This window comes from Leopardus geoffroyi, chromosome A3 (genome assembly GCF_018350155.1).
Source record: "Leopardus geoffroyi isolate Oge1 chromosome A3, O.geoffroyi_Oge1_pat1.0, whole genome shotgun sequence".
In the NCBI taxonomy this organism is placed as follows: domain Eukaryota; kingdom Metazoa; phylum Chordata; class Mammalia; order Carnivora; family Felidae; genus Leopardus; species Leopardus geoffroyi.
In genome coordinates this window covers 45,706,753-45,729,796 of record NC_059336.1, presented here as the reverse complement: position 1 = coordinate 45,729,796, position 23,044 = coordinate 45,706,753, and the positions used below count along the sequence as shown (strand labels likewise).

At 39.3% G+C, this 23,044-nt stretch overlaps 1 protein-coding gene across 8 annotated transcripts in view; it reads left to right on the top strand.

Moving 5' to 3' along the window:
- RALGAPA2 (Ral GTPase activating protein catalytic subunit alpha 2) overlaps positions 1–23,044 on the top strand; it is a 324,892-nt gene that overhangs the window by 33,983 nt on the left and 267,865 nt on the right. For all 8 annotated transcript variants that reach the window (XM_045445466.1, XM_045445467.1, XM_045445465.1 and 5 more), the window contains exon 3: positions 255–307. In XM_045445466.1, coding sequence (XP_045301422.1) covers positions 255–307 — 53 coding nt within the window. The remainder of the gene's footprint in view (positions 1–254; positions 308–23,044) is intronic.

Genomic DNA, 23,044 nt, shown 5'->3' with positions numbered 1-23,044 from the left:
CATGGGTTGATAGTGACCTAGAAAATATGGAAGCTGTGTTTAAACAGTTAGTGAGGAGAAACTCTGCTAGATGTGGGCTCGGGTGGTCTGGCCTGGTGTCTGTCTACATGCCTGACGTGGGTTCCACACTGCCTCCTTGTAGTTTTTGAATAAATGAATGTATGTTGAAGTTTAAATGTTTTTGAGGTAACATAATTTTTAATATCCTAAAATTTATACATTGTCATGATAACTAATTTTTTTATGTATTCCAGGGAATAATAAGTCACAAAGGGAGGAGCTGGACTCCATCCTCTTTCTTTTTGAAGTAAGTTCTTGTTAATTCATTTAGCTTTTAAGATTTTTGCTGAAAATATGATATTGTAGATCTTAATTTCATTTGAACACATAAAAAAGTGATGGGCATGTATTTCTTTCCTTCCTCTTTTCAAACATTGCTGTAAAGAGTTTTTTTTTTTTTTTTTTGGAAACGTGGGAGAATTTTTCCTATATGGTTACCTAGCTGTGAAATTATTAGATAGAAATGTATACACATTTCAAATACTGATATTGTCAAATTGCTTTTCAAAAAAGTCATGTAAAGTTATATGTAAACTTATGTTGAAGTCATGTGTGTGTTTCCCCAGCCAACACTGGTGATAGTTTTTTTTTTTAAATATATGCAAACTGACATGCAAAAACTTATTCTTTTTAATATATTTTTCTGACCACTAGTGAGATTGCAATCTTTGTATGTGTCTGTGTGTCAATGTGTGTTGATCATATATTCTTTTTTTTTTTTAAGTTTGTTTATTTTTGGGAGAGAGAGAGAGTGCACACCAGCTGAGGAGGGGCAGAGAGAGGGAGAGAGAATCCCAAGTAGGTTCCGTGCTGTCAAGCACAGAGCTGGATGTGGGGCTTGATCTCACAAACCATGACCTGGGCTGAAATCATGGTTGGATATTTAACAAACTGAGCCACCCAGGCATCTTGGATCATATATTCTTTTAAAAGTTGAAACAATATTTGGGTGTAGTTCTTGACCTATTAAGCTTAAAGTCATTCTTGTCTACATGTATTAGACAAGTGGCTAGGTTACTGATAACTTGGGACCTATACTAGAAAAAAATTGTAATCACATGTAACCTAAGCACATGTCTCTTCAAATCATGAATAATTTCTAGATAACCAACAATTAACTTTCGGAAACATGTGCTTAGGTTGGTGTGAGGTCAACTTTATGACTCTAAAGGACATATTTGTTGCAGAGCTGGCTGGAGGGGGAGGCCAGGGGAGAAGGCTTCCATGGACTTTTTGGGTTTGTGGATTTATGAAATAAAACAGATCTGAAAACCTCTCCCACCCAGTATTTGGCTCGTGACTGGCAGTCAGTAATTGTGGTTCCTCATTCTCTCCTTTAAGGGCTGTACTCCTTCCCCAGAGTAATAATAACTGCATTTTATGTATTTTCTGTGGTAACCCTCCTGTGAATGAAACCTGTGCAGAGGAGTTTTTGTAACAGGAGCTTTGATTAAGTATGTCACTTAAATATGTATTTGCTGACCATCATTTGTTTGAATTATTCCATTAATTATCTTATACATGTAGCATTTGATATATTTACTAAAGCATCTATAACATAAATGCAAGTTTTGAAGCATGGCGATAAAGCTCATTCTCTTGACTCCCTCCCCCTCCAACATTTTAAGAAGTAGAAGGTACTTGGGTGCTTCTCCTTGATCCTGTTCTTTCTCTTCTCTGGAGGCAGCCGCTCCCTTGCATTATGCTTTTCCCTTTCTTTGTTGAAAATGGTTTTACCACAAGTATTTGTATCCCTAAACAATGCATTGTGTTTTGTTTGGTTTTGAGTGTAATAAAAATGGTCTCACATGGGACATAATCATCTGTGGCTTGCCTTTTACACTCAGCTTTATTTCTGAGATTTATCCATGTTTTTGAACTTTGTTCAAGTTCATTCCATTCCCACTGCTGCATTAAGTGAATATGCATGATTTATTTAATTTCAACATTTTGTTTACGGATTTTTTTTTGTTGTTTTCTTGGTGGACTGTCTGGTTGTGAATAATGACAAGCTTGCCAGTTAGTCTGTTTTCTTGTCTTACGGTGCCAACGAGCCCTCCAGTCCCTTGGTAAATAGACATGATAAAGATGGTCATCCTGCTTCTGATTCAAAGAGAGTTTTATTAATGTTTCATTATTCAGGACAATGTTTTCTTTTCTTTTTTTTTTTTTTTAATTTTTTTTTTCAATGTTTATTTATTTTTGGGACAGAGAGAGACAGAGCATGAACGGGGGAGGGGCAGAGAGAGAGGGAGACACAGAATCGGAAACAGGCTCCAGGCTCTGAGCCATCAGCCCAGAGCCTGACGCGGGGCTTGAACTCCCGGACCGCGAGATCGTGACCTGGCTGAAGTCGGACGCTTAACCGACTGCGCCACCCAGGCGCCCCGACAATGTTTTCTTTAAAGTTTTGGTAGATAACTCTTTATCAGATTAAGTTCACTTCTGTTTTTTTTTTTCTGCATTCACTGAGATAACCATGTGATGATCTTTCATGAATATTAATGTAGTAAATTGCAGTTCTGAATTTGGGGGAGGCTCATACTTTGTTGCCATTTTTGGATCTATGTTCAAAACTTGAGGTTGGCCTAAATTTCCTTTTCCTCACATTGTTTTTGAATGATCCTATTATAAAGGTTGTAGAACCTGGTGTCAAGTATTTCTTTTTCTGTTATATAAAATAGTTTGCATAAGATTGGAATGATGTGCTCCTGGAATGTTTTTTAGTCTTTCCTGTAACAACCATCTGAAACTGGTGCTTTTTTGTTTTGTTTTTAGTAGGAAGATTTTAACCACTCGTTCAGTTTCTTTAATCATTTTAGGATTTTTCAGGTTTTCTATTTTTTCTTGATTCAGGTTTGGCAAATTCTATATTTTTTTTAAGAATTTGAGGAATTCTAGGGGCGCCTCAGTGGCTCAGTCAGTTAAGCATCTGACTTTGGCTCAGGTCATGATCTCATGGTTCATAGGTTCAAACCCCACATCAGGCTCTGTGCTGGCATCCTGAGCCTGCTTGGGATTCTCTTTTTCCCTGTCTCTCTGCCCCTCCCCTGCTTGCACTCTCTCTCAAAATAAGTAAGTAAGCTTTAAAAAAAGAATTTGAGGAATTCTAAGAATTTCTGATCACCAGAGTTTTAAAATTTATTAGTGTGACCCTTCTTTTGAGGGTCATAATTCTTTCAATTTTATCTACTCCGTATTGATCTTCATTGTCTTTGGTTGTTAGGTATTTTAGACACAGCATTAGCAGTAGCGACAAATAAAAGTAATTGTGTCACCCTTTACAGATACCATTTTGTTAGCTTCTGGTTACCATTGCAGCAGCCTTAAACTCTGTTCCCTGTCTACTTGTTGCTTTAAATGCCTTTTCTCTCTGGCTTCTCTTAAAGTCTTTTTCTTAGTCTTTGGTGTCCTGCAGCTTCGCCACAGAACGTCTACTGGAAGATCTCTTGTCTTGCTTGGTGTCTGTGTGTTTCCTATATTTCCGGATTCAGATCGTGTATCATTTCTGTAAAATAGCTGCTGTCTCTGATCAAATGTTGACTCTTTTCTGTCCTCCTGGTGTACTTCCCAGGATTCTTATTTAAAACTCTTGCTCTCTCCTCCATGCATCTCCAGCATGTTTTCACCCTCTTTCCCAGCCTCCTTGTGCTGCATTCCAGGGAGTTTCTTGGTCTCATCTGCTGCTGAACCATTCTATTGTGTTAAATCACAATTTTTTTTTTTCATGTTTTTAACTTAAGTTTGGTGCTCATGTGTGGCTGGTTGCTTTTGATAGACTTTTGATACTTGTTCCTTTCTAGACCTCTTTTGTTTTCTTGAACATTTAACAATGTAACATTTCATATTCTGTATCTGATCATTCCAATATTTAAAGTCTTCCGTTGTCTAAATCTGCTATCTCTCAACATGGCTTCTTTTCTTGCATACCTTTGTGGTAGGATTTTGAAATCAGATTTAATTGAACAATTTAATCTGTTTCAAGCCTGTGTTTTTCTGGAGGGTTTATTTTTCTTTTGCCAGGAGGCTGGGAGTGTTCTTGGTTGGGACCACTTTGGCTCCATTTGAGGATCCTGGTTTATAAATGGAATCTCAAGTTCATTTCCTCAAACTTAAGGTGTGGTGGGAACTGGAGTCTGGAAGGCACAGGGATCCAGAGATCCTGTAGTAGAATTGGCATTAGTTCTCCGGTATCTCAAATTGTTTCTCTTGAGCTTGTGGGTTACAGATCAGGTTTTGGCTGACTTTTCTTCTCTCACCTTCCTTCTTGCTACTTCCTTTCCTTCCATTTTTTAAGTCTTTTGTTAGGTTCCCAGTGTCCTCTAAAGCCCAGATGTGTTTTGAGAATTACATTTGCTGCCACTGATTGCAAATCTAGTTGTCCTGCAGTGAGAAAGCCCATCAGGAACCGTAGTCCTATACCTCCCACAGAGGAGGTTTTAATACCTTCTTGTGTCCAAAAATTCTAGATTAGGGAGGGTGTTATTACAGATACATTACCGTCTACAGAAGATTAGTTGCCTATATAATAGAACAAATATATATTATTCAAAGCTCCATAAAACTTTCATTTTGCATAGTAAATATGAATGAATAATGAACTGCATTACTTTTGTTTATGTTCTCTTTCTGTCTCTGGCTATAGAAGGTAGGTTGTAATTTGTATGGTTCATTCTGAGAATTAAGTAACTTCACTGCTACTTTCTACAAGTTAGTGCCATATAAAGAGATGGTTTACAAGGATTTGGAGGTAAATACATATCAAGGTGTAAATAATTGGGAAAGGCTTCCTTTAAAAAAGGTGGAATTATTAGGACATGTTAAATCACAGAAGGGATATTGTGTAAAGACAGTCTATAAATACGAAGTGGATTGGAAGAAAGCACAGAGGTGAGAGAGAGTTCAGAAGGCTCAGAAGGAGAGTATGCAGGGAGACCAGCTGCCTGCCTCTGTAAGTCAGGGGCAATCTGGAAGGGAACCTTTGGAAAGGAAGCAGTAGTGTTTGCATGTAATGAGCTACTGAAGACATTACAGCACTCTGATGAAGCAAGTGGTGTGCAATCAAGGCTGCTAGCTCAGTTGAAGTCGTGGTTTCAGGCAGCGAGCACACCTTTCCATCTGCCTTTATCTCCAGTGGGAGGACTTGTACTGTTTGAAGTTGACCTCCAGACACCTTTGCCTGTGGCTACAAATCTGTGCATCGCTTAGAGTTTCTGTGGTTGCTGGTTCATGGGGATGTCTGTCTTTTTTTTTCTTTACTGAGATTCACTTGTTAATTTTGCTCTTTTTTTAAAAAAAATATATTTCATCGATCATTGTCATGTGTTTCAAATGGGAGTGGGGATGATAGTGTGGGACCCCATCAAATGAATTTACATTGCCATCTTGATGAGAATATAAGTGTTTTACATGGCCATCCTGTGTCATTCCTTCCTGTTGAAGTGGGTTCTGTCTTCCCAGTTTTTGTCAGTGGAAGAATGGGGCCTTTATTATGTTGGGTGACTTGGCCAAGATTGCACATCTATCAAATGGCACATAGAGATTTAACCTCTGGTCTGACTGTAGAACCCATTTTCTTAAGGTGCCATGCCACCTTCCATGTAAGAATTTCAATATTCTCCTGCTTCTGAAGCTGTATCTTACAGGCCATGTATACCAGTATGTATCTATTCTTGTATAGTTCATTTATTACGCACATTTATTGGATACCAGTTATGTGTCAGGCACATTTCTAGGTGCTGGAGATGTGGCAGTGGGTAAGTTAGAACCCCCTGCCTCATTGAGCGTATGTTACATTTCATACTAACTGAAGCGTCCACTGGTAACAATGGATTTATGCCAGAGCTCCAGTAATGACTTTCTGAGTCACAGAAAATTCTGAATGGCCCCTTGTAGAAGTGATACTTTGGTGGTAGCCCTTGAGGTAGCTACTTGCATAGGGGAAAAGGAGGGCTGGGATAGAAATGTAAGGTACATGATAAATGGGCTTCAAGGCCAAATAATTCACCTGACTTTGAGAACCTTTTGGATTCAGTAGTTGAGAGGCTGTTTTAATGGTACATGGAATTTGTTTTAATCAGGTATGGTAAGACAGACATACAGACATGAAAATGATTGCCATGAAGGAAGAAATTTTTATTGTACTCACAGGAGTACAACAGAAACAGGAGTCATCGCATGTTAGCAGGACTATGAAGAGAAGCCACAGAGAGCATACAGAGAGCAGGCAGGGGGGGATCTGAGGTGGGGAGCCTTTATTGTGGGAAGGAAGGAATGGGTAAGGCAAGGTAAGCAAGCTAAACAAGTTTAGGATTGGATAGTTTGGATAATTTTGGCAGGCTCTGGGCTGTAGAGGTGGTCCCTAGGTGTCCAGTACCTAATCCCCTGGTGATTTTAAGAGGAGGATAGTGTCCCAAGTGTGAGAGCCCATAAGAGGAGGTGGTTGCGGGAGTGGATTTGGGATTTGTTGGTTTGCCTGTCAGAGGCATGTGGGCAAGCCCCAGATGTCAGAGCATCAAGAATACAGAAAATAAGAAAATAGAGTTAATACAGAGATGTTGTTTTGAGTTGTCTGCCATATTGTATGCCATTAGTACAGAAATGCAGTAGTTTGGAGTTACTTATATATGGTTAAGAAAATTCTAGAATTTGATAGCAAGGTATTTCCTCACCCCCGTACCCACACCCCAATTAAAATATACATTGACAGAAGGCATTTAATTTCAAAGCTTATAAATGTTCTGGCCTCAGAATGCTGCTCATTTATCTATCTTTCAAGTAATTACAGAGTTAGCAATCACAGATGTACAGAACATTTGACTTCTAGATTCCTTATTTTTAGATTTATCCAAATTACCCCACCAGATTAAGTAAGTCCTGTTTTTTTCTTCCTAGAGACCTGAACAGTTTCTTTATAACCTGTAAAGTGTGGTGTGAGCTGGGCTAACATTTCGAGCCTCTCCAGGGTCCCTGTGTGGCTTTCTTTCACCGGCCACTGGGGGCGTTGTTCTGCGAAGGTGCTCTCTCACACACATACTGCTTTGCTTACTGCTCCTTTACCTCTTTTTGCGTAGTTTTACTTCTGGCCTCCTGGTTTATGCAATTCTGCTTTCAGGGACTGCCCTTTGCTCTCCTTGTCATCTGGCCCATACTTTCAGGCTCCGTTCAGACCCACTGACTTCTTCTGGCAACTCCAGCTAGAGGTGCCCTATTTTTTTTTCTGTGAACTTGTATAAATATGCTCCGGCTAGTTACCATTTCATTATAGCCAGGTGTTCTTAGTTTTCCCTGAAGGTGGCTGTGTCTTAGCTTCCTAATGAGACTATAAAGTTCCTGAGGCCAGCAACCATTCCATACAATCCTTTGTATTCTCCCTCCTATGCACCCCCCCGCCCCGATTTGCACCTGTTTATATTTAGTGTTGGATTAAAGCTTCTTGAAGTCGCATCTTATTTCCCATGGGGTTATTTGTGATTTTTATGTTAAAAACATTTTCCTTCCTCACCTAAATCTCTCTCTGGATAAAAGAAATAGGAAGAAGGTCTCTTTAGATCAGGCCTTGACGCTAACAAGCTGTGTGGCTTTGAGTTGGGTACTCACCCTTTCCTTACCTGGGCTTTCTTGTATGTGATGTGAAGGAGAGGTACTGGATAGCTCTGGGGTCTGTGTCTTCCAGCCCTAACAACCCATGACACTACAGATCAGGAAGTTCACGGGTAAGTCTTTTAGCATGAAATTTAATTTCACGCTTTCGTTTAGTTTTAAATATTAAATTGACTTGACTCTGACTAGCCTTTGCAGATCTAAACACCTCAGTTGCTTTTTCTCTAGGGCAACTCTATTCAATAGAACTTTCTGTGATCATGGGAAGATTCTGTATCTGTACTACCCAGTTAGGCAACCATGAGCTACATGGGCTGGTTAGTGCTTCAAATGTGGATGCTGTGACTGAAATTTTAATTATAAATAATTTCATTTGATTGAAATTTTAGAATAGCCACCTGTGGCTAGTGGCTACTGATTGGACAGAGAAGCTCAATAGTCTTCCCACAGAGCTTTGGTACCTCATTTGAAAGACTTACATCTTTTTGTTAAATGCTTGGTTAAATCCTCAGCATGTTGCACATTGTGTTGCAGGGGACTTAACTTAAGGTTTAGGGTTTTACTGAAATGGTTTCCCTGGGCTTCTCAGGCAGAGTTACCAAAGTGCAGGGGGAGATTATGCCTTTTCCTCCTCCAGTTGGAGAAGCATGGCTCCAGAGTGGTCTTATGCAAACACAAAATTGAAAAGCCACACACAGATTCATTCTACTCTTTTTATGTTTGTTTTTAGATGAAAATAAGACTTCAAATAATGGCCAAATTAAGTACTACTTTATCGCTGCATCACACCCCCTGCCTTCCCTGCACCCACTTCTCTCCCCACAGTATCAAAAAAACACTTATGGTGTCAGTTCAGGATATGTATGCTGTTTCTCCTTCTCCCTTCCTTTGGTGGGGGAGATTCAGGTTGGAGAGGCATGGGCACTAGAGGCAAACAATAGCAGATGAGCTACCCAGAGAATGTGGATGATCTGTGGGCTTCTTCAAGGGCAGTCAGAGGAACAGAAATATAACTATGGTCACTAGTGTTTGTTTTTTCTTTACTATTAAAGATGAAGTTGGCTTGTTTGAAATTTACTGTAGACTTCCTACCTACCATCTCCCTTCCCTTCCTGTGTGGAGGTAATGCTGGATTGGAGGCAGGACGTGCTTGTAGAGTCATGCTGGCTATAGTTATGTTTGGGAGTCATAACTGACCGGTGGTAAATCCAGGGCTGTGGTGGAAGCTGTCTTACTTTAATGGAATTCAACACTGGGTGTTCTTTATTGTTCCAACTGAGCTTATATAGATAGTGGGTTTAGCCTCTAATTCTTTTCCTCAAAATAGGGAGAAAGGATTTTACTAGCTTTTCTGATGATAATAACACAACTAGATCCATTGTGGTGCCCAGAGTCGTGTAAAAGAAGGTGAAATGAGTGGCTGGTTTTCCCCTCTGTATAGTTACTTTGTATTTGCCATCAGTAATTGGAGCTTTCATTTTATTTCCAATACATATGGAAATTGTAACTTTTCACACGTTAATAGCATCTCTCTACCTCAGATATTAATAATGGAGAAGAGGGGCACCTGGGTGACTCAGTTGGTTGAGCTTCCGACTTCGGCTCAGGTCATGATCTCGCGGTCTGTGAGTTTGAGCCCCATGTCGGGCTCTGTGCTGACAGCTCAGAGCCTGGAGCCTGCTTCGGATTCTGTGTCCCTCTCTCTCTGCCCCTCCCCCACTCATGCTCTGTGTCTCTCTGTCTCAGAAATAAATAAACATAAAAAAAAAATAATGGAGAAGAATTTCCTGAAGAAAAACTAGAATTATGAATACAATAGGATTACAAACAGTTCTGAGATGTTTGTTTCCATTTCTCCTCTCCCTCCCACCTCACTTTCCTTCCCCCACCTTCTTGGTCCTTTCTTTTGTGGAACTGTATATCTTTTATAACTCTTTGCTGATGAAAACGAATCAGAAGCTCCTGCAGAGGTACAGTGGAAAAGCTTGGGCCAAGTCATAGACCAACACATCCAGGGCCGGTATCCAGCAGGATTCTATCACAATCCTTTTGCTTTCTTTATACAATGGCTAATGCCATTTCTTACAAGCAAATAACACAGAGCAAGACAGCACAACTGTAGTTTTGCAACTAACCAGTTTCCCCATTCCCTGCTTTCCTTTACTTGATCCATCATTACTTATTTCAGATTGTCCAGTGTGCAAGCATACTTCAATGCTACTCCCTCCTTCTCATGTTGAGGTGAAGGACTTCCTTCCATAAACCTCTCAGGTTATTGCCTTTTATTTTTTCCACAAGGACTACTTTACTGATATTGAGTGGAGGAGGGACAAGAAGAAATAAAATGAGCAAGAAAGACAGATTCTTCTTAAATCCTTTGAATTTAAGTTCTTATTGAGGATTTCAAATATTTGGATGCTTCCATGGATTTTTTTTTCTTTTAAAAGAATGATGCCAACTTTGAATGCAGCTCCTGGGTCACTGCCATAATTCTAAATGACTGATTGGAACTGGAAAAACAAGCAAACAAACAAATTCAGTATAAGTTCATGTTTCCTGGAGAACATTTTAAAAAGAACTGAGCGGATAGAGACACCCATCTCCCACCTCAAAGCTACCTGCATTCCAGCTGACAAACAAAATCAGCACCACTGGTTATCCTGACCAGAATGTCATGTCACTTTTATGACATCAGGGGTATATTTTAATGTGTTATATATATTTTAAATGATAATACACGTAGATATGTAATTGTTCTGGCTTGTTAACGTTAGTCATACTTGTTTTTATTAATGTTGAGCCCTTGGTTGGGAACAGCTCCGGATGATAGCAGTATTGTTACAGCATAGTGTGATCTGCTTCACAATATTCCTTGAGGCCCCCCTGCAGGGATCACATTACAGAAGAGGCCTGGATGGCCAGTTGTGCCTTTTCTCATTTGTCTCACGTGTTGCTGGTAGTGATGCATTAGCTCAGAAATCACTCCTCAGCTCTGTGCCCTATAATGGATACTGGGGGAATAATAATTAACATACAGCCCAAGCCTTTCATTCCTATAGCCTCTGGTTATACTGGTGTCTGCTTTGAATCATGAGATGTTTATGATCTCTGCAAATGGGAAGATGCAAACAAAATATAAACATACATATAAAGTCCCTTGTGGAGATTCTTGAGGTTAAAATTTGATTATTTTATTACAGCATGGTAATAATTTGAATTGGACTGCAAGTGTCTAAGTTGAAAGCCATTTTCAGTGGATGTTTTAACTTCTAAATTTAATATTTAAGACTACAGTTTTCCCTACGCCTTGAGACTTACAGGTGAGAAATTTGGGATTGACCCAACAGGATATACTGAATTACTCAATTCACCTTGGGGAAGGGAAACTGGAGACATGTTTGTGGAAGTCTGAAATTACATTCTGGTGATTATCTGTTGCAATCCAGATGCCCTGAGTTTCCTGGCCTCTCTCACATAGTGTGCTGCTGGACTCATTGGTAACTGATACCCTCAGAAACAGGTCCCCTGGAAGGCAGCACTAGCAAATGCTTCCAAGAACCCTTTAAGGGCAGATAGTAGAAACAGCATCAGGGCTAAATATATGGAAAATTCACAATAGAACTCCAGCGTGTTGTACTTATTGTTAGAACAGCAGAAGATATATAAAGAGCTTTTTCTCTCCCTTTAGATTGATTGGAATTAATGTGTTAACATAATTTGAATGAGTTGGTTTCTTTTTTATAAATTTAGGAGAGAGTTGTACAAACACATGCTGTAAATTTTCTGTCTTGTTTTGTTTGGATATGTGGTGTGGCATCTATTGTAGAGTGACACCTAGTGTTTGATGTGCTTGTGACACTGGGTAGGTTGAAAGGGGAATCTGCCTGGAAGTAGGCCATGCACCAGCTGTTCTTGGGCATTCACTGAGTGAACTTGTTGGAGTGGCCAGTCCTGAGCCGACTGTAGGTCTGCGACACTTTCTAATTGTGTTGAGACAAGCTTTTAAAATTCTTTAAGTTTTGGGGATGGCAGAAACCACAAGGTGGCATCTCACTGAGGCTTTGTTAATTCTCTACTCATAACTTAACCTCTAAACTCTTTGGAAGTAATTTTTTTTTTCATCTTATGAAAATATGACACAGCCAACCAGCTGTGCTGGTACCAAAATCAAAGAGACCTGAAAAGTGCAGTTTTTAGCCAGAAAATAGAATCTTATATGAACTGAAGAAAAGTATGGAGTAATTGTTTATGACTGAGATCTCCCATGTAAGATCCTTGTGTGAAAAGAAGACTCCTTTAGAATCTGTTTTAGTGAGTGCTTCACTCAGAGCAAAACTATATATTGTGGGTAGAATTATATGCTACTTTTTTTTTTTTTTTTCCGAGAGAGAGCATATAATCAGGGTTGGGGCAGAGAGAGAGAGAATCTCAAGCCAGCTCTGCGCCATGAGCATGGAGCTTGACATGGGGCTCAAACTCACAAACTGTGAGATTATGACCTGAGCCGACATCCAAAGTCAGATGCTTAACTGACTGAGCCACCCAGTGCTGCTATATGGTACTAATTTGGGGATTTGTGAAGGTCTCTGGATATTCTCTCATTAAAAGCAAAGAGTCTAGTGCAATTTGGTTTTCTTTAAAAAGATATTAGATCTTTGCATGATCTTAAACAAAGTTAAAAAAAAAATAACCTCTTAACAATCTATCAAGTGCCTACACTTCTAAGTTTTTGAATTTGCATTTTCAGTACCCGATGAAAATGCTTTCCTATTGGTAGCTGTCTATTTTGATCAATATCAGTAATACTTTTCTTTACTCCATGGTTCTGTACATCTCATGCTGGTGCTCTTGAATACCCTCTTTTTCCTATAACTACTTCAGCCTTTGTTCAGAGTTTCAATCTTCCCTCCTACTTGAGTATCCTGGTTAACTAACTAGTCTTTTGGTCTATGATCTCTGCCCCTTGTGTCTCCCTCTCACACCTGGAATGTTGTTTGTGTAATGTAATTCTGGTTCCCTTGGCCTTTAAGATGAAGTTTGAACTCCCCTGATGTTCAAGGCCCTTCCTGATCTGGCCTCTACCTCTCTCCATTCCTTGTTACTCTCCTTACTTTTGTTCCCGCTGGCAACAAAGCAGCAGGGTTTGCTTTTGTTTTTGTTTTTGTTTTTTCCTGCTGTTGCTTAGTCTGCCTAAAAATGCCCTCCACTGCCTGGCGTACTCCTGTGTATCCTTCAGGATTCAGTTCAAGGGTGATCTCCCTTTGGAAGTGTGCCCTGTCTGTACTCACTCCCTTGTGCACGTACTGACATCCCTGATGTTCTTGCCTTTACCCTTTAGGGCTGTCACTTTTTGAGCAGGAACAGTTTCCTATATCGCTTTATTTCTGATCCCTCACATGGTACCTGGCACAAAAGGGGCACTTAAGAATACTTACTAATGAGTCAAATAAATGTTTGATTTAGAAGGTATTTGTTTTAATTACCTGCACTGATTTGCAGTGCTTGGAGATGTTTTCGTTCTTACAAAACTTACTTTAAAAAAATTGATTTCTTCCTAAAATCACCTTTTTTCAACCTTTTGAGTTTAAAATTTAGAAGTGTTTTTTTTTGTAGGCGTACCTATACAGATTTGCCTCTTTCAGCTTTGACCAGTTTTTGTTCTACAGCATTCACGTTGTTGATAATCTTTAGTCTATAATTATATGGGTTTTTTTTTTTTAACCTGAGTGTTGCCAAAAGAATGTTTTAAAATCCCTCAAGTACTTGCAATTTTTTTTAAGTTTAAACTCTCAAAGGTGGGCTTGCAATGCATTGATTTGCTTGTGACTTGTGCAACTCCTACTTTGATGGTTTTATTCACATGGCTTAGAAAAATAACTTTTAGTAAATTTTCATGAATGTTAGAATCTATGAAGTGATTCTACAGACTTGCCTCTCTGCATCTATCTATGAAACAACTCTTAACTATATTCAAAGATGTTGTATTGCACTGTATTGCCTGTTATATTTTACAAAGATAGAGTGCATTAAAATCTCCTATTATAAGTATATTAAATATCTCAGTTTCTGCATTTGTTTTATTTTCATGCTATGTTATTGGTTGCATAAAGGTTCATATTATCCTTAAATTGTGAATTACACTTTTAATCTATTTGAAATGATTCTCTTTGTCCCCCTTAAAGCCTTTTCACTTGATATTGATACTGCTTTGCTGTGTGTTTGTACCTATGCATGCCTGATATGTTGTTTTTTGTATTTTATTGTTAATCTTTCTGTGTTTGAAAGCCAGTTCTGATTGACTTGGTCTTTGGTAGAGGAATTTAACCTGTTTGTATTTATGATATTTTTGTGTGTGTGATAATCAGCATTTTTGGTTTTTCTTTTACTTTTGTTTTTTGGGAAAGAGGTCACTTTCACTTCATGGAATATGCTTTGTGATTATAAAATATACTTTCTATTTTCTGTCATTCCAATAATTATCCTTAAATTAATAAAATAGTATTAAAACTTTCTTTCTTGTAATTATTCATATTAATTAAAAAAAACAGTATTTGATGATAGCCCCCTGCTTTTACTTTAACCGCATATATCTTTTGTATTTCTCACTTACCAGCTATTTTAAGTATTTTGTATCCAGATTTTTTTATATATAATATTTTTAGAATGTTATTTCTCTTATGTTAATCATTTTGAGGATTTACTCTATTTTTCATAACCATATTAACTCCAATTATATAAATATAGCTCACTGTCACAGTGTTTATACCCCTGCATCTTTGTTTTTGGATTGTTTAATCTCTGTATTTGCTGGAATGTGAATTTTCTAGAATGTGAATTTTCTTAGTATGTTGAAGAGGGGATATGCAGCTGGTATACTTCCAGCTCTATAATATTTTTTCTTCTAGCTTCAAACATATATAGCTGTATATATACTTTCCAAATTGTACTCTTTTTTTTCCTCAAAACTCTGGATTTGTTTGCTTTTTAAAATAGCTATAGTTTGTTTGCTCTATCTTTACCATGGCACCTGGTCTACTTTGGGGCTTCTGTTCTCCATATGGGTGTATATTCTGGGGTGCATTCTACTTGCTTTGGCCTACAATGAGCCATGGGCTGCACTGTCTTCTGGAGTTAATGTTGCAGAGAAAAAGACTGAGATTAGCCCGACTTTTGTTCCTCTGTGGATATTCTGATTTTTTGGATTTGTGTAGGAATTTTAGTTATATATTGAATTTACAACTTTAAATGTGCTCTGTCTAGCTGTTTCTCTCTGTTCAACCTATTTAGTTCCTGGGAGGCCTTGTGATACACAGGGTTGCAGTGGGGGTCTCTGTGGCAGACTCTAGATTCGTGCTTTCCGTATTTTCATCTTCACGTAATATTTCCTCATTTCAGAATGTTACTTATTTGTGTGTCATCGTTTTCTTTATTTTCCTAGGTCTTAAAAAAAAATTCAGGGTCCTCTTGGATCTTTTAAGAACATGACTCAGAAATTCTAAAAAAATTACCGTTTCAGAAAATCTGTTTCAGAAGGAGGAGTTTCCATATTTCTGTAGGATGGTCTCCTCCTTCGTTGCATATTCTGGTGTGTTCTGCCCTCACAGGAGGGGCACCACCTCCACCCCACATGATTCCGTGCAGGTTCATCTGTGCTTTAAGCAGCAATTCCTCTAAGTGTTTTGCTTGTTAGATAGGCTCCTTTACCCTTTCTGGGTTTTAATTGCTTAATGCGGTTTTCAACATTTTAATATTGGTTGAATTCTAAAATACAGGAGAGAGAAATTAGATGTCCCTCCCTTTTTATTACATCCCATATTTCCTTCAGGGGTCTTTGTCTTGTATTTTAGTCTCTCTTTTGAAATATTTTTATTCATTTTCTCCTTAGCTGAGAAAAGTATTGCCTGTCAAGTGATGACCTAATCAAGCATTAAGGTTTCCTATAATGTTTGGAAACACAATTCCATGCTTTGTTATATTTTTTTCTTAATTAAAAAAAATTTTAACGTTTATTTATTTTTGAGAAAGAGAGACGGACAGAGCATCATCAGGGGAGGGGCAGAGAGAGAGGGAAACACAGAATCCAAAGCAGGCTTCAGGCTCTGAGCTGTCAGCACAGAACCTGACATGGGGCTCGAACCCATGAACTGTGAGGTCATGACCTGAGTGGAAGTTAGATGCTCAACGAACTGAGCCACTCAGGCACCCTTTACATTTTTTTTTAATGTTTATTTATTTTTGAGAGAGAGAGAGAGAGAGCAGGAGAGGGGCAGAGAGGGAGAAACAGAATCCGAAACAGGCTGCAGGTTCTGAGCTGTCAGCGCAGAGCCCGACACAGAGCTTCAAACTCACCAACTGCGAGATCATAACCTGAGCCAAAGTCAGATGCTTAACCATCTGGGCCACCCAAGCTCCCCCCATGCTTTCTTATCTTTATCAAGTGCCTACTTGCGAGGTTCTGTGTTTCTACTGTGTTAAGAGTATGAGCACCTTCCTTAAACTAGAACATTTCCTTGTGTCTGACTGTACACATGAACTAAAATTGGAATTCCCGTTGTCTTGCTCTTTTTTAATTTTTCACTCATCCCTCTCTTTGTGCATGCAGTGCTTATTAGGAAACATGACATGTCAAGTGCTGTTCTTGAGGTTGGGGATACAAGATGGCTAATAGAGGGTCCCTTCTAGCAAGGAATCTAGCACCGAATGGTAGGGTAGGTCCTGTGTTTGTCTAACTGGGAAGCATGCTGGTGAGGGGTGTGGTGAGAGATATGGTTAATGTGGGCCCTTTTGAAGAGGTGATGGTTCACTTCCGTTTTAAGGACTGAAGAGGATATAACAAGATGGAACTGTGCTTTCCTTGCTCAGTAACAGCATGGCTAGTGATTAGGTAGATAGCGTACTGTTCTGGAAGGGATTGCCATAGAAGGAGAAGGAGAAGGAGAAGGGATTGCTAAAGAAAGCTAACAATGTAGCTATCTTATATTTAACATTATGCAGTTCCTTATTTTAGCTCATTTCTCTTAAATTTTAGTTCTGAAACAAGTGTTGACACCCAGAGATCAATGTACATATTTTGTCTACACCAGAAAGCTGAGTCATTGTCAGTAAGAGATGCATGGCTAGGCCCATGACAGCTGAAGAATAAGTTGTCCTCTCTGTAGGTCTACCTGGAAGTGACCATGCCACCAGCCTCCTCCTCCCCCTCCCATGGGTCCTTCTGAAACCAGACTGTCCTTGTGGCCTGGGCCTTCATGGTATTTCCATTAAACTCACCTGCCCAGATGTCAGAAGTTTTCTTCTCATTTATTACTCAAAAGGTCAAGGAACTAAGACTTACGTTCTTTTAGATAAAACTCCCTATTTTTTCCATAGTTAACACTTCCTTTACCTTGCACCCTTGTGTCATGTGGCTAGTTTCAGGGAGAGTTGCAGCTCGTGTACCCTACTTCTGGACACAACAGGTTTAGTTGGTCATTGTTTTGGTAGATTACCTCACGTGAGTTAGGATGTTATCTTGTCCTCATTCTTCACCGCCCTACCTTTCTAAGTGGAATTGAAATCAAGTGTGAATCTACTGGGATATGTTGCAATCATCTGGTAATAATTTGGGGAAAAAATGTTTCCCATACAAATTAAATGAAGATCAGCAGTTTTAAAGTATACTATAGCATCCTGTATGAACTCCAGCTTACATTTCGCATTATTCCTGGTCATGCAGTAGGTTCTGAAGAAAAAAGAACTATGGATAATCAGTTAAAAGAATGACAGATTCCCTGATGTGCTGATCAGTAGTAATACCTAATTTTGATTTCAAGTGTGCTATAATGGATTACCATATATATGCAGCTGAGCACTGAGCATTAAACAGAGTCATGTGTTTTTCAGAAAAGTAATATTTATTCACACTGTGTGGCTTTCTTGAATTTTTTTTTTTTATTTTACTCTCCAGTGAAACTACAAACAAGATGTCAATAGCTTATGTGGCATTCACAGTAGTGTAGCTTAGAATATCAGCTGCAGTAGAAATGCCATAATTGCCTCAGTAAAGGTAGGCTTCATCTGGTACTTTCTGAGGGACAGGCTTAGCATTTAGACACAGATGGTCATGTGGGGCTTTATTTTTATTGACTTCAGAGACTTTAATGCATAAAAAATGGTCCTGGCAATATTTGGGTACAAAAAGAAGCATCAGTGTAGGTGATGTTTCAACCTTTGAGTGGTTGTGTAAGATTCTGTCCATTTTGGAATGTTTTTAGTAGCTCAGATTGGGGCATGGTGTTTCATATCCAAACCTTACCGAGTTTATTTTTGAGTGTCTTTAAAGTCCATCCATTTTATAAATCTGAAAACTTTTATCCAGAAGTGGTGATGATGATAGACCTGACCTCAGAACAAGTTGGAGACTACTAGTGGCCTACTGACAGTATCCAGCATCTAGATACACATCATCCCACTGCATTTTTTTTATTTTCTTTATAGTAAAAGGACATTTTTCTCTACTGCACAGTAAGAAAAGAAACTTAAGGAGATAGGGTAAGTATTTTGGAAAGTTGAAAAGCGTGATTCAGTGCTGAATTTCCTGACTAAAAGTAAAGGTCTGAAGAACAGGCATGCCAAGCATTTGTATAGCCCAATATAAGATCTATCCTGAATCTGTGGCGTAATTTTCTCAGCATCTTCTATACGACGTTTTGAAATCAAGTGGCAGAATGGGACCAGAAGATGATCTCAGAATGCAGCCAGGGCGCCCAGTACCCTTGGCAGAGAATGCATGAGGAAGTAGGACACTGAGTCCTTGCCGTGCCATTCCCTCAGGAAGAGTGAGCTACACAGGAGGAGGCAGAACAAGGACAGGAAGCACTCAATGGACCGAGGCTTTGGTCTATGTGCGGCAGCAGCCCATTGACGAGAAACAACGCCAGCAGACGGGATGCCCCTGAAATAGGGTTCACTACTCTTAGTACTTCAGCCTCTTAATATGATGAGAATATTTTAATTAATAATTGGAAGATTATTGTGGCTGACAGAGTGATGTGCAGCTCACATCGCCCTTCAAGAAAGAATTTGCTACCTAGCTGCAAGGAGTAGGGCCAGCTGGCAGCCCGAGGCTGTAAGTGCCTTCAGCTCTCCAACTACAGTTGCTCTCTTCTCATCGTGATGCCCAGCCAGTGACGGAGCAAGGTGGTGGTACAAGGACCTTGCCATTTTCAGGCACACATGGCCCCTCTAATGTGCCATCTTTGCTCTGGAGCTTCTGCTAGGCTGGCAGATACTTTCAGCTCTGTATGGTGGTCTGAGGCTCCCTGCCCCCTCCTACTGCTTCATTTCCCTTGCACAGATGTTACTTTTCCAGTAAACCAGGGCACTGCTAACTCCACCATAGCATTCATCTCCCAGAGAACTACACCTGCAACGAGTGTTATTCATCTGTTATCAAACATGCTGAATTAGCCTTTGTAATACATTTTTTTAAACTTTTTTTCAATGTTTATTATTTTTGAGAGAGACAGAGACAGAAGATGAGTGGGGGGAGGGCAGAGAGAGAGGGAGACACAGAATCTGAAGCAGGCTCCAGGCTCCGAACTGTCAGCACAGAGCCTGACGCAAGGCTTGAACTCACAAGCCATGAGATCATGACCTGAGCCGAAGTTGGGACACTTAACTGACTGAGCCACCCAGACACCCCTGTAATACATTTTTTTAGTGAAGGGAAAGTTTGAGTTTGAACCGTAAAACTAAGATGTAAATGGAGGCCTTCTTTCTCTCTTCCATCTGGAGACTTGTAGCCCATCCCCAGGTCGTGCTTTTTCTGGGCTATAGAGCTGCTCTTTTGGGTTGGCAATAGACTGCTGAGACCCTGATCTTTATTTTCAGATCCAGAGTTGTTGGTTTTCTCACACAAACCTCTTTGCTTGTGATGTTTTCCTATAACTTGTAGACAGCTCTCTGGGTTCTCACTCCTGTCTGTGGCCTTGTCTGTAGCTCCTGGGCATGTTCAGGTTTACATTTTGTTGGTAGGACAGTGTTTGCATGGGTTCTTTTAAAATATTCCATAGAGAACTGATATATTTACTTCTGATTCCCTTTTAATATAGTGGATCTTAACAGATAACCCAGTTGATACACTTCCTTTTGTGTATTATTCATCTTATACACATGTTGATATATATTGCAAGGGGAAGACCTGCTTTGATTTTTTCCCCCCAAAGAGCCATTTACTTGCCTTTGCGCAATGTATAGATTGATCCATCCTGCCTGGTGTTTGGTGTTTGGCTGACGAAGGTTATGGGTTCTTCGAGCAACAGATAACGTTGAGTTTACTTGGTTTGATGCTGAGGTTATTTTGTTAGGTGGCAATCAGTTTCTTATATTTTCCATCATCCTTTTTCTAACTAGTTGTGCATATAAATAGTCATAAGTATTTTTAATCTTTAAAATAAATAAATGTGCAAGCACTTGGCACATCAAAAATTTCTTTTTTGACCTGTGCACACATGTCTCTAGCTCCTGCTGTACCTTCTTCATCCTTACTGTCTTCAGAGAGCTTCAATGCACTGATGTCTCTAGGGTCTCATCTTCTGTCATTTTAAGCCCTCTCAGAGGGACCTTACGCATACATATCTTCAGCTGTTGCCTATATTCTGTTACCATCCAAGTCCTGCTTCTGCCTTCCAGACCCATATATATCTAATTGTCTAGAACATCTCCTCTAAGAAGTCTGTTGACACCTCCAATTCCAGGATGTCCAGAACCAAATTGGACATGTTTCAATTCTGGGATTCCTTCTGGATTTGATGTCTTAGATAGGGGTATTGCCATACTGAGCCACTAGGAAATCCTTCTTGAGTACTCCATTCACCACAACTACTCTGTCTGACTGCCAGCTCAACAGTTTTACCTTCAAATATCATTATTATATGCATCTCCTCTTTACTGTGCTGAGCTTTGTCCAGGCTATTTCATTCCTTCTCTGAAATGCTACCATTGCCTCTTCATTGATGTCTCTGCCTCTCGTCTCAGTCATCTTAAATACCACCCCCCCCCCCCCCAGCTGGAACTTGTTCAGGGACTGAACCTGTTCAGTGCTTCATGAGATCATGGCCTCACCTATCCAGTTCCTTCTCCTCCCATCCTCATCTACCTACTAACCAAGTAGACCCTCTAACTGCTGCTATTCTTTTCAGGTATCAAGCTGTTTTTGCCTCTTAGCCTTCACACATGCTCTTCCTTCTATTTCTGTTCTCCACTAGGCTAATTTAATTAATCCTACAAGTCTCAGCTCAAGCATCCCTTTTTTCTGGAACCATTCTGTGAAGGTTCTGAGATGAGGTGCTTTCCCCCTCACCTCTACACCTCCTCATACAAACTCCTATTGGGCTTTTTTCTTTTCCTCTTGAATGATATTTTCTTTATCATCTCTCTTGCCCACTAATCACAAAACCCTTAGAAGGAAGAACTAAGTATTTTATGAATATGAACTTATTTTTGCATTTCAGACACCAAGCTTGGTATCAAGTGTGTAGATATTTTTCACTAAACGGGATTTGATTGTCCATTGTGTGTGTGTGTGTGTGTGTAAGTGTGTTTGGGAGTATGTCCGCATTAATACATAATAAAACAGTACATAGGATACACTTTAGAGTTATGCACTTAAGAAATACCAAGTCAACATGTTCTGGAGGAAGTCAAAAGTGGAAATGTAGGAGAGAGCTTGTGTCAGTGATTGTCAGCCATGTGGTCAGCCACATACAGCTTTTAATATATATAATCAGAAATGGTCTTCGATATAGTTTTATAGCATTTTCATCCGTGTAGATGTGTGGTATGAAGAATTTGTAAGAAATACCATAACTAAATATATTTATATTTTTTTATTTATGTTTGTCAGAGTTTGAAAAATTCTTTTAAATCATACAGATTTTATTTGAGTTTTCTTTACTAAGCTCAGGGTTTAAAAAATGCCCATACATTTTAACATAAATATCGGTCATCAGTCAATGACATATAGGGAGTACAAAGGTACATTTTATGTTAACGTGAACAAAGGGACAAAGCAAAGGTCAGGATGACCTGTAAAACTCATGGTTTTACAAATAAAATGAATGCAGAATTCTTCTACTGAGTATTTATTGAGCACATGCTGTGTGCCAGCCACGCTCTAGGTGCTGGGTATACTTAAGAGGAAAAGACAGAGGCATTCTTGCACTTGCAGGGCTTACACTCTGGTAGAAGAAATACTGCCTTCGAATGAGTAAACTTGAAGAAGACTTCAGTGAGGGATGAGGGCTATGAAGAGGACAGAACGGGCAGTAGAGATAGCATCAGAGCAGTGGGGAGGGAGCCAGGCTCTTCTAGAAGGAACGCCCAGAAAAACCTCTATGGGGAAGTGACGCTTGCAGTGAGAACCGGATGGTGAGACGGTGCCATCAGTGCCAGGCTGTGGGTGGAAAAGCATCCAGGCCGAGTGTGAAGTCGGTGCCATTTGGAATCACCTGCGTTTGATGCAAGTTTACCTGTTGTGCCTTTTCTCAGTAGACGTTCTTATACATTTACTGTCGTCACCTGAGAACGAATGATGTGATACATGTATGTTATTGACCCACTTGGAAAGTTAAGATAAGAAAACGAAACAAACCAAACCCCAGGCAGGTTTAGATGGAGGAGGCAGTTTATTAGCTGCCTGGAAATACACTTATTCGGGAGATCTGGATATAAATTTTTTACCTTCGTCTTTTAAAATGTTAGAATATTAGCTTAGATAACCTAGAAAGAAGATTTTTCGTGGTAAAATAGTGATATCTTTCAATAACAAGAAAATGTTTTGACTGTTTTTTTTTAATTTCTACATTTCTTAAAAAGGTGGTTGCAAATAAAGTACAAGGAATCTTATGATCCAACAGTAACTTGCCAAAACTTACTTTCGAGTGGGGAAAAAAGAAAAAGGTCCTTTGGGGTTTGGGGAGGGATTTGCTTTTATTAGCCAAATACTCTTGTATGTCATAAATTCATTCTTTATCGTACCTTCCAGTGTTTGGGGCGAAGGAGGTGGAAGTTCTGTCTGCAATCTGAAACTTACTCTTAGCTATTAATTTCAAGAAATTCTTGGCAGCAATTTCATTTTGTTATTTCACTGAATGAATGTTCAAGGTCTTCTCTTCTTTGTTGTTCATATTTCTTCCCAGCTCTGGTCTGTATCCAGAGACTAGTAATGATAATGCAAACGGGAAATTGAAGGCCAAAAAGCAGAAACCTGGGGCATCTAGCATTTGAGAAATTATTCTTTTAATTCTTAAGCAATGGCTATGATTTAATTAAGATAAAATTATCATTTTAGGTTCCCCCCCCCCCTTCTTTTCCTTGTTTTCTTTTAGGAAGAATTAAACTT